The following is a 12,042-nucleotide window of genomic DNA, read 5'->3' as shown; positions in this document are numbered from 1 at the left end:
TTTTCATTAGTATACTAACACTGCACAAAATTATAATGCAGTAGGGAAGGATACTTCATAATTGTGAAAAATATAAATTATTCAATATCATTAAAACAATCTGGTTGTTTTAATGATATTGAATAATTTATATTTTTAATGATATTGAATAATTTATATTTGTATAAGTTATTGTATTACTTTCAAATAGCATGAATTATTTGGAAAACTAATAAAACTGCAGTTGTAGAACTTATCATCAAGTTGGTTATGAGTTTGTGTCAGGACTGTGGTGGCTAAGCCTCGTGTTTTTGCCTTTTCATCTCTCCCATTTGTCCCCCAGGGCTCACAGCAGCTCCCCTGTGCCCATTTACCGTGGGATGTGCCTTGCTGAGTAGACCCATGAAGGTATTGGACTCTTCCACTAGATTGAAAGCTCCCTGCAGGCAGGGCCATTTCTTGCCCACTTTTATATCCCTAGTGCTTATTGTAGAGCACTTGATAAACATCACAGGAATGAATTAATAGACATCCAGAGAGTATCAGAAACAAATAAGATCATGAATGTTCATTTTTAAATTCCAACTATAGGGCAAGGCATGGTGGCTCATGCCTGTAATCCAGGCACTTTGGGAGGCCGAGGCAGGAGTATTACCTGAGGTCAGGAGTTCACGACCACCTGACCAACATGGTGAAACCCTGTCTCTACTAAAAATACAAAAATTAGCTGGGCACAGTGACAGGTGCCTGTAATCCCAGCTACTCAAGAAGCTGAGTATTATCACTTGAACCTGGGAGGTGGAGGTTGCAGTGAGTTGAGATCACACCTCTGCAATCCAGCCTGGGTGACAAAGCAAGACTCCATCTAAGAAATAAAATAAAATAAAATCCAACTATAAATGTCCTATAAAGGAAAAGTTTATTTCTTAAGTGTATATTGTAACTCCAACTGCTAGTCAAGTCTTTCTGTATTTCAGTAGCCAGCTAGAAGCCACTCTGAATAGCAACATCCATTTGGAAAAATCTACCAGGCTGGCAAGTTCCTCCCTTTCCATTTCTGAAACATTACCAACCAAAATGCAACACACTGTGAGACGAGGGTACGCTCTGCACACTTAACTAGAAAACTCAAACTCTAATTCCAACTCTGCCATGGCTTGTCTTGGTGTGAATTCCACTTCTGCCTGTGACCCTGCAGGACCTGGGAAGTGGCAACGGGCACCGGGGGGAGTGTGCAGGATAGTAACCTGCGTAGACCGCCCTCGAGCTATTTACTAGGCCCCTACACACAGATACTTCCACCAATTTGTCCTCCGAGGTGTTCCTGTGAGGAAAAAGAGGGGAGGACCAGGTAGGTGACTGTCCCCAAATCCTCAGATTCATGCAAAGCAGCTTTCTCTGTCTATATTTTCTAAATATTTCCAAGAAAAATTTTATTTGAGAGAAGAATCTATACCTAAAAATAAAGCTTGAAAACCACAGTTACAGATAAACCCAAAGACGTGTGGCAGGAACAGCTACCACTTACTGTGCACTTATTATGTGCTGGCTCATTTAAAACATCATAATTTAATTTTACTCTCACCGCATCTTTATGAGATAGAGAGTAGTTATCTCATTTTTAGAGAACAGGAAACTGAGGGTCACAGAAGAGAAATCTCGAAACCAGCAAGGGCCGAAAGCCCTGACGTGGCGGCTGCTCTACAGGAGCTGTCCAGCTCCACACACCTGTGGCTTCTCAATCTTCTCTTTCCGAACCCCTCCACATTCCCCCTTACATGTATAATATAAATAAATGCTCATCCATGTATCGTCATAGATGAATTAGCTCATTACCATTCCATGTGAATGAGTCTTTGTCGACTCTTTACTTCATATTGATACTCATTCATTAAAGAGTTATTTCTTGTGCATCTAATAGGCGCCTGATCCTGGGTAAGGTCCCAGGAATAAAGACTGCCAAGACATGGATCTGCCATCAAGGGAATCACAGACTAGCGGGAAGAAACATGAAAACCAATCAATAGAAATATTAAAAATGGTACCACAGCCGTCTGAACTGGGAGCAGTGTGGGGATGGGTCATGCCAAGAGAGAAAGGGAGATGACTACTGCCTTCTTCACTGTTAGTATTGAATGATACTCATTTTTGACATGTTTTCTGGACATACTGAGACAGAAAAAGGCTCAGATACCAAGATGTATCCTAATCCCATTTCCTCTTCAGTTCTCATTGGAGACAGTACTATTCCAAGAGATAAGACAAACCAAAACTCATCGGGTTTCTTTTCATTGTTCCTGGAGAATAATTTGGCTTGAAATACATTTTAAAAAATAAACTCTTAAAGTAATTCTATCCCTTGCCTTCCCTCTGAGATGTTCCTGTACTGTTGGAGCCAAAGAAAGATACTGTTCCACTGCAATTCCTTGCTTATCCCAAATCTTCTCATGTTTCTAGCTGAAATGGAATGTGAGCTTTATACCTACCTTTCACTTATTTTCTAATCCAATAATAACCCGACTGCTGGGTCTCTAAGGACCGTGGCCAGACAGCTTAACATGCAAACATTAAGGCAAAAATCCCCATGGATAATCTCAAAACAGTCTTTTGTTTTAAGTTTCCATTTTTTCCTGAGCAACCCAACTGCCCCCATAAATTCTTGCCTTTCAGAATATCAACAGTGAAAACAATTGTGATGGGAATAAGCTACTGCTAAAAGCAAAACGCATGCCACAGAGGAAAAATCAACAAATACATACACAAGCGCTACTGAAAAGCAAGGCAAATAAAATGTGATGCACAAAATGGCATAAATGCATAACCAACTGTTGTCAAAATGCACAAATTATTCGAGCTCTGAAAATGTATTCACAGAAAAGAATTCAAATGAAGAAAAAGTATGAAAATGCTTTCTCACAACATGATACGTGATAATAGAAAATTGGGACAGTGATGGAGGTGTGGCTGAGTAAATTACAGGCCATTAAAAATGATCATTACAAAGCCTGAGTAACAGCATGAAAATGATACTGATATGTCTTTAAGTTAAAAATAAAATAACTGGATATGTAACATGATTGCAATATGAGGGGAAAAATCTGTTAGCATAAAGACCACGGAATCATGCATAATGTTTTAAAATTTTGCTGGATGTTATACTATTGTCTTTACAGTTAAAAAAAAAAAAATTCAGAGTAAAATAGATGATGAGTCACTGCCTGACAACTGTCACTGCATAAGAAAGTCCTCTTTGCAGGGACAATGACAGGTGTTTAAATGTGAGCACAGATGCCAGGTTCATCTCACTTATCCCACTTTATTTATTAATGTTGACCTTCCAGAAATTAAAATTAATCTAGTCAGCAAATTAAACTTTGATTTTATTTGATTGCCAAGTAATTAGTAAATATTGAAAGATGGTAAGACATGAGCTTTCAGAGTGCAGTATAGATGGGAGGGTTGGGGAGGACTGCAGACGGGAGGGATCTGAGCTCACAAATATCACAGTTTCCTAATGTTCACGTGTGGGACATTTGTGATCTTGGCTTCTCAATGTAGGCAGATGTGAGAAGAATTTGAAGATTTCTTGTATACGTTCAGAAAGCACCCAAGGTCCTGCTGACTCTACTATGCCCCTCCACAAAGCCCCCAAGCTCCACATGACCACTGTCCACATGGCTGGAGCCACACGACATCCCTCACAGATGCAGCTCTGCCTCGGTCTCCACAACCAGCCCTGAGCCGAGGTCGACGGGGTGATTTGGTTCATGTATTTTTGCTTGCTTATTGTAAAATAAATATTACATAAAATTTATCATTTTAACCATCTTTAACTGTACAGTTCTGTGGTATTAAGTACATTCACATTTGCAACCATCTATCTCCAGAACTTTTCATCAACCTATACTGAACCTCTGTACCTCTTCAACATTAACTCCCAATTCCCCCTTCCTCCTAGCCCTGGCAACACCATTCCACTTTCTGCCACTATACATCTGACTGCTCTAGGTCGTCATGAAAGTGGAATCATGCAGTGTTTGTCTTTTGTGACTGGCATATTGCACTTAGCAGAATGACCCCAAGCTGTACCCATGTGTAGCATGTGGCAGCATGCCTTCCTCTTTAAGGCTGAATAATATGTTCCACTGTATGCATATGTCACCAGACAGAGGTTTTTCAGGGGCTGCAGCCCATCTCTCTTGGGATTAAAATCAGGTCACACTTGTCACTGTCCCAGCCTTGGCCCTGAGTGAAATTCTGAGAAATAGGACCCCTTCTCATTTGCAGGCCTCAAGCTGTGTCATCCTTGACTTTCACTACTTCTCCGGTGGTCCTTCATTCAGGAACCTAGACTTCCAGTCCTTCTTCCCAGGATCTGGACAATCCATGCCCTCTACTCCAGAACTGTGTACTCACTGCTTGTCCAGAGGTCCTGCCTTGGGCTGTGCCCTGGCCACCAGTCAGGACACCAATATCTCGTCCCAGAGCCAAGACAGCAGCCACTTGCCTAAAGCACCTGGGGCAGATTTTTCTTTCCACTCCTGTGCAGGCAGAGGGTGTCGTTCTGAGATGCACCTTCCTTCCAGGAGAATGTGTTGACAGTGAGCCCGGCCTCCTGTTCATATTCCAATTTTCTCTCCCCTTCTACTGCCCATCACCAAACACTTCTCTGCAACTTCCCTGTGTCTGTCCAGACCCTCAAAAGTGAGACCCAAAACAGGGTCCAGAAAGCCCATGTCCAGGTACACTCACAGCCAGAGGGAGTTCCTCCCTTGAGTGATGACACCAGTGAATCTGGTCAGGCGCCGGGCATCCACTTCAATCCACTGCTGGAGGTCATTTCTTCCCGCGCACCACGCTCCGTCATAAAAATCATTTTCATTAATGCCCGCCTAGAAAGAAAGAAAGGGGTGTTCTTCAAAAAGACTCTTAATTGAAGAAAATTAAGACATATCTTTTCCTGAGACTGAGAGGAAGGGAGCGAGGATAGGAGAAGAAAATGAGGAAGGTGTTAAAGAAAAAAATAATTGCGCCCTGAATGCCTTACCCTAAATCATAAAAGGGAGATGCTTCGTATCCACAACTTGAAAGTATTTCAATATACCATATCCTCTTTTTGCCCAGTGTGAAAGATGAAATTTAATGAGTACTCCTACTACTCATTCATCTAGCACACAGAAACCATCTCCCACACAGCAGCCCACACACACCAGGTGCTGGGGACGCAAAGGTGAATCGTTCCCTCCCAGAACCTCGCTATCTAAGCAGGAAGAAAGATGTGAAAATAGATGAATTAGAACACAGTGGGGCCGGCGCTATTTCAGGAATATGAGCAAACCGCTGTGGGAGCATTTAAGGACAGAATCCCTAACTTAGTGTAGGGCCGCCCATAGACAGAAAGCCCCAAGTCCAGGGTGATACTTGAACTAGGCGTTGAAGGGTAAGTTTATCCAGTGAACATTTGTTTGTTAGTGTTTAAGTCATTTGATGTGTTCAGTATCAGTTGCTATTACTACCAAAAATTCTTTTTTTTTCAGAGATGGAGTCTTGCTATGTTGCCCAGGCTGGCCTCAAACTCCCAGGTTTAAATGATCCTCCCTCCTCAGTCCTCTGAATAGCTGGGACTGCAAGCACACACCACCATGCCTTGCTCAAAAATTCTTTTGATCTAAATTTCCAAGATAGGTAAAGTTTTTGCTCTGGAATTTTCTCTATATTATCACCATGTGAAGAGATAATTCCCTGACTCCTCACCTCCCAAAAAGGACATTTGAACCAAGTGAAGCATCCTCGTTTATTAATCCTATTTTCCATGGCTATTTCACAAAGTTATTTCTTATGATCAGATTAAAAAAAAGTCTGAATGATAAAAATGATCAACCAGCTCATCTTCCCTATCTCTGAGCACCTTCAGCTCAAATTCTGGGGACAGCCTTAGAATGGGCAATGGAAATGTGAAATTAAGAGTCCAGCTATAGGAGTGAACAACTTGGCCAATGATTGCGCTGAGCAAAACTCTATCCATCACTGCACCAGCTAACATAAGTGTTGTATCAGGACAAAACCATAGTACAGTGTTAGACATCTAAGGCTTAGCAGATAAGAATAGAACTGCCACATAGCCTGAGATGTGTACCCTATGGAATCATGGAAACTGGAAGGAACTGTCCATCAAAGTCTACTGACCAGAATTTGAAATTAAATTTAAGGCTCCTGGTTTTGCCAGCCTGAATATTTTGCTTCTGCTGCCAATCTCAGTTCTTTCTGAGTACACTGGACAGTCAATTAAATGTAGCACAGTGTCAGGGGAATGGAGAGCTCTTTCCAAAGATGACTCATTGGGAAGTGACAGCCACCTCTGCAAAATCGATTATGAATTTAAAAAGCAAGTGCCTGGGAGAATTCAGTGAAAGAGGAGGTACCAGCCCCTGAGATGTTACAAAATTATACCATCATGCAATAAATGATATTCAGATGATGCCTCTGAGAAACCATGAGAAGAATGCATTCATCTCTTTCTCTTTAATAATGTAGGGAAATCACTGATAAATTTTGGAGAAATTTCAATTAAAAGTTGATGAAATAAAAGGTTTGATTCTTTAAAGGGTCCACTAGTATTGAAAACGTCACTAACATGGAATGAATCTTTCCACTACAATACCAAAAAAATGGAGAATTAATGTAATTTTATAAAGGAAATTAAATTATATGCATTTTTTTTTTTTTACTTTAAAGAAAGCACACCAATGTACCTAACAGACTCAATTTTGCTTAAGATAAATGTGGGAATTATCAAATCCATAACAAAGAGAAAACCTGATACTGTCTAAGTTCAACCTAATAGGATTTTTCTGTTTCAAGATGATAGGATAAACATGTTAGTTTTTCTGTGTTCTTCTCTCAAAAGTCAACTCCAAAGAAAGAAAGCAACATACAGAAATACAACTTTGATCTCTGATAAAACCAGAAGACATATAAAAGCCCTAAATTACAATATATGAAGACAGAATCGGATGGAGGAATCCTGAATGACTCAGCAAGAGAAGGAAGTGCAAATGTCAAAACAGCACAATAAGAAACAAGCCACGCAGAACTTAGAAAAGCTGAGAACCTGGGTTTCAAGGTATCTTTGGCAGGTAAGGCTAAGGCAGGACTCAACAGGGAATTCCTTCAAAATGTGTATTAAAAAAACAATTAGGCCAGGCGCAGTGGCTCACATCTGTAATCCTAGCTGCTCAGGAGGCTGAGGCAGGAGAATCACTTGAACCAGTGGGGCACAGGCTGTAGTGAGCCAAGATTGCACCACTGCACTCTAGCCTGGGTGACAGAGCAAGACTCAGTCTCAAAAAAAAAAAAAAAAATACAATTAATTCCCCATATCTCCACCCCACACCACAGAGGACCTGAAGTTTTTCTCTGAAAAGAAAGCAAACTGTAGAGACTCTGGACTGGGGACACTAGGCACAGAGGAGGGCAAGGGTGCCATGATAGATAAAAACAGTAACTTCTGGGGGCATCAGCACACTAAAGAGTGAGATGCTCCAGTTCCTTCTCCCAACCAGCTATAGAACACCATGCAAACTATAATAGAGAACAGAAAAAAGGCTTTAAAAATCTATAATTAATATTTCTAGAAAGGTCTTGATTTCATGAAACAAGAACAGAATACTCTAAAGAAGGAAAAGCACTGAACAAGAAAGAGCTCTTAGAAATTAAGAATGTGGAAGTTGGAATTTTAAAATGTCAGCAACTTTCAAAATAGAAAGGCTTTCTATTTTAAAACAGAAAGGCTAAAAGATAAAGTTGAACAAATCTCACAAAAGTAAAACAGAACACAAAATAGATAACAGGAGAAAATAAGAAAAGCAGAGGAAGAAATCCAGAAGGATTTTAGGGGAGAAAAAACGACCCCCTGGAAAGAAATAAAAACTATACTTTCCAGTTAAGTCTCTGAAACACGAAGAATCTGGTATACATAAAAAACTAATACACACACCAAGGAATATCACTTTGAAACTTCAAAACATCAGAAATAAAGAAAAGATTCTAAAAGTTTCCAAAGAGGAAACAAGCAGTAAAACGAACACATACAAAGAAAGAAAGAGGAATGAGAATGACATCAGAATTCTCAATAGCAGCATCTGAAGCTAGAAGAATGGAGGGACAGTGCTTTCAATGTTTGAAAGGGAAAGATTTTTCATCCTGGAGTTTTTACACTCAGCCAAACTATCAATCATGATGATAAAATAAAGATATTTTCAGATTCACACATTCTCAAAAAATCTATTTTTCATATACCATTTCCATGAAGCTACCAAAGCAGCAGTTTGGGAATTGTTTCATGGAAGACAATTTTCCACCAACTGGGGTAGGGGATGGTTTTGGGATAATGTAAGCGTATTATATGTATTGTGCACCTTATTTTTATTATTATTAAATTGCAATATATAATGAAATAAAATTACACAACTTACCATAATGTAGAATCAATGGGAGCCTGAGCTCGTTTTTCTGCAACTAGACATTTTCAACTGGAGGTGATGGGAGACAGTAACAGATCATCAGGCATTAGATTTTCATAAGGAGTACACAACCCAGATCCCCTACATGCCCGTTCACAATAGGGTCTGCACTCCTTTGAGCATCTAATGCCGCTGCTGATTTTACAGAAGGTGGAGCTCAGGCCATAATTTGAGCAATGGGGAGTAGCTGTAAATACAAACGAAGTTTTGCTCTCTGGCCTGCCACTCACTTCTTGCTGTGCATGCCCTGTTCCTAACCAGCCACAGATTGGTACTGGTCTGTGGACGGGGGACTGGGGACCCTGCACTAGAGGACACACCCCAAAAAAATGAGGCTGAACACTACGGAGAGGAATATACCAGATCCAGAAATGAAGGATTCCAACATAGCAGAGAATTCTCAGAATGATGGTGAAGACCCAAGACAGTAGCCATGTAGGAGACCCAGAGAGTAGCCCATTCAAACGCAGCAGGTGAAACGGCTTCTGAAGGGGTGTCTAACAGAAACGTAAAACATAAAACAGGACTAAAAACCACTGCACAGATGTGGCTGCATAAAAAATGATATTAAATTTTTTTTGTTTTTTACTTTCAGATCCAGACCTATTGCAGGGTATGGGGAAGAATATATTCTTAAAAATACCAGCAGGTCCAGGAAAACAAAAGGTTGTTAAGAAATGATATAAAGTAAATATTTCCTGACTCAAAATTAAATTATTTCTTGGTTCAGTAAGTAGGAAGCAAAATTTTCAGTCATAATAATAAAACCTTAGATACAGATTTACCCAAAAATTGAGCTACAATTTTATCAGAAAGATGGAAGAGGGGAAAGGGGTGATAAAAATGTGTGATAGCCTCATCTTCCAGAATAGGGATCTAAAAGATCAAGTCCACATTTATAAATTGATACAGATCAATATGTGCATATTATTTAGAAGTGAAGATTTCAGGCCAGGCACGGTGGCTCACGCCTGTAATCCCAGCACTTTGGGAGGCCAAGGTGGGTGGATCACTAGAAGTCAGGAGTTCGAGACCAGCCTGGCCAATATGGTGAAACCCCACCTCTACCAAAAATATAAAAAATTAGCCGGGTGTGGTGGTATGCGCCTGTAATACCAACCACTCAGGAGGCTGATGCAGGAGAATTGCTTGAACCTGAGAGGCAGAGGTTGCAGTGAGCTGAGATGGCACCACTGCACTCTAGCCTGGGTTACAGGGTGAGACTCTGTCTCAAAAAAAATAAATAAATAAAAATTGAAGATTTCAATTCCCAAAGAGACAATTAAAAAGTTTCCAGTAGCTGTGCCATCCACAGTGCTCGATGGCAGTCAGGGGCCGGGTACAATGTGAAGTGTGTTTGTTATAAAACTGATTAAAACAAGTTTTAATTTTAAAAAGCAAAAGGAAAGGGATATATAGATATAGAGGGTGACTGATACAATGTCTACTGTTTATTTTTCATTTTTCAGGTATCTACAGAGCATTGACTACGTGCTAGGTATTATGCAAAGTGCTTTGCTTTCTGATAGATAGAGACAACAGTGAATATCAAAATCATTCTGCGGCAGTGAGTCACTGATCTGCACTGTACATATTTCATAATCATGGACTGCCTCTACACAGAAACATCTGGAAGCAAATAAAAAGTCATATCCAAGTGAATATAACTATTTAGCAATTCCAGGATAATTGACGCACAGCTGCCTCTCTGCAGACGTATCCCAGGGCTATTTGGACAGAAACAGGATAAACTGATAGTTATTTTTAAATATTTTTGAGAAAAAAAATTTAGAAGCAATAGTTGAAACTATAGATTATCAGCAAGTTAATGCCTTTTCAGGGGGAGGTTATCTAAAAAATGTTAGCTGTGACATCTGATTAGTAAAGGAAGTAGTCTGCCATAAAATGGCCATCATGTGGTCTGAATGTCTGTCTTCAATAAACCTCTGTAATAAACCACTGCTATAAACCCATAAAACTTTCCAGGTGCAATCAGCTGATCCTTCTGCAAATTGGCAATGCACCTTGTCCCAATTCCAACCTTAATCATCAGTAAAGTAGGCTGCACAGAAACACTGTTTTTGCTTCATTGTTTTGAAGCAATTTTAAAACCAAAACCAATTTCTTAACTATTTCCTTGCATCGGCCAAGGAACCTAGTAAACATCCACAGTTTAAAATTTAAAATATTTAAAAATAAAATATATTCAATACACCATAAACCATTTATTAACTATTTAAAAGAAGAAAAGATGAAGAAATATACTAACTGAAAAAGAAACAGGCAAATGTTTTCACATCAACATTCTAATTCAATTCAACGACAATCTGCGAAATGCTTTAGCCATTAACATTGTATATCTAGGGAACAAGTTTAATTCTCAAACAATTATTAATTCACTTATCAGTGACCCCATAAAGATTGTGTATATTCTCCTATGTACTCCAAGAAGGCAGCACAGCTCAGAAACCCATGCAGGCCAAGCGCAAGTCCTCATTCTACAGCTCATTATTTAAATACCCCCAATTAGGTCAGTTGGTCTATAAAATGAGGATAGAAATAAAATATGTGATAATACCACTGTCACAGTTACAGGTATTTTATATAGAGCCTGTCACAGAAAACACAGTCAATACATGGAAGCCACTGGGGGTACAAGTATGATTCCCTTTGTGTTTAGTACGTTTCTGCTGTGACCTGTGATTAAACTTGCTTTATGGTACAATTTCAGTTTTCTTCTATTAATAGGTGAGTTAGGTCCATTTAGCCCATTGACAGATGTTCTTTGTCTGAATGAATCATCTGCGTTTCTTAGATATTCTATTTTTATTGCTTCCTGTAGCTTTGTTTTATTTTATCTATTGATTTTTTTTTTTTTTTTTTTTTTTTTTTTTTTTTTTTTTTTTTTTTGCTTTAAGTGCGTATTTCCTCTGAAAATGCTAACGAGCTGTACCTTTGTTTTAGTGGTTGATTTAGTAACTATGTCTTTTACATAACATACTTAATTCTATATTTTCTTAGAAAGTACCCATTAACTCCCTACTATGGGCAGTGATTAAATCATTATTTCTACTTCCTGCTGCTTCTCCTCCTTCCCCTTTATCACCTAATTTCATTTATTATATTCTTAACATTCACTCTTCCTTTTTTTTTTTTTTTTTTTTTTGAGACAGAGTTTCACTCTTGTTACCCAGGCTGGAGTGCAATGGCACAAGCTCGGCTCACTGCAACCTCGGCCTCTTGGATTCATTAGCTGAGATTACAGGTGCCAGTCACCATATCTGGCTAATTTTTGTAGTTTTAGTGGAGACAGGGTTTCACTATGTTGGTCAGGCTGGTCTCGAACTCCTGACCTCAGGTGATCCACCTGCTTTGATCTCCCAAATTGCTGGGATTACAGGCATGAGCCACCATGCCTGCCCTAACATTCACTTTTAAAAGACTAAATCAAATAGACCTCTCTTCTTTAGTAGAGCAGCTTTTTCATAAAGTTTTCATTAATTTTAAAATAGATATAGAAAAGTGTACAAATCCTAAGTGT

At 39.3% G+C, this 12,042-nt stretch overlaps 1 protein-coding gene across 2 annotated transcripts in view; it reads right to left on the bottom strand.

Annotated features, from left to right (window-relative positions):
• The window catches only part of CPXM2 (carboxypeptidase X, M14 family member 2), a 146,482-nt gene that overhangs the window by 92,551 nt on the left and 41,889 nt on the right, over positions 1 to 12,042 (bottom strand). For both annotated transcript variants that reach the window (XM_017858729.1, XM_017858730.1), the window contains exon 4: positions 4,732 to 4,871. In XM_017858729.1, coding sequence (XP_017714218.1) covers positions 4,732 to 4,871 — 140 coding nt within the window. The remainder of the gene's footprint in view (positions 1 to 4,731; positions 4,872 to 12,042) is intronic.

This window comes from Rhinopithecus bieti, unplaced genomic scaffold (assembly GCF_001698545.2).
Source record: "Rhinopithecus bieti isolate Rb0 unplaced genomic scaffold, ASM169854v2 scaffold_42745, whole genome shotgun sequence".
NCBI lineage: Eukaryota > Metazoa > Chordata > Mammalia > Primates > Cercopithecidae > Rhinopithecus > Rhinopithecus bieti.
The sequence above is the reverse complement of the archived record's forward strand: the minus strand, read 5'-3'. Positions and strand labels throughout refer to the sequence as shown.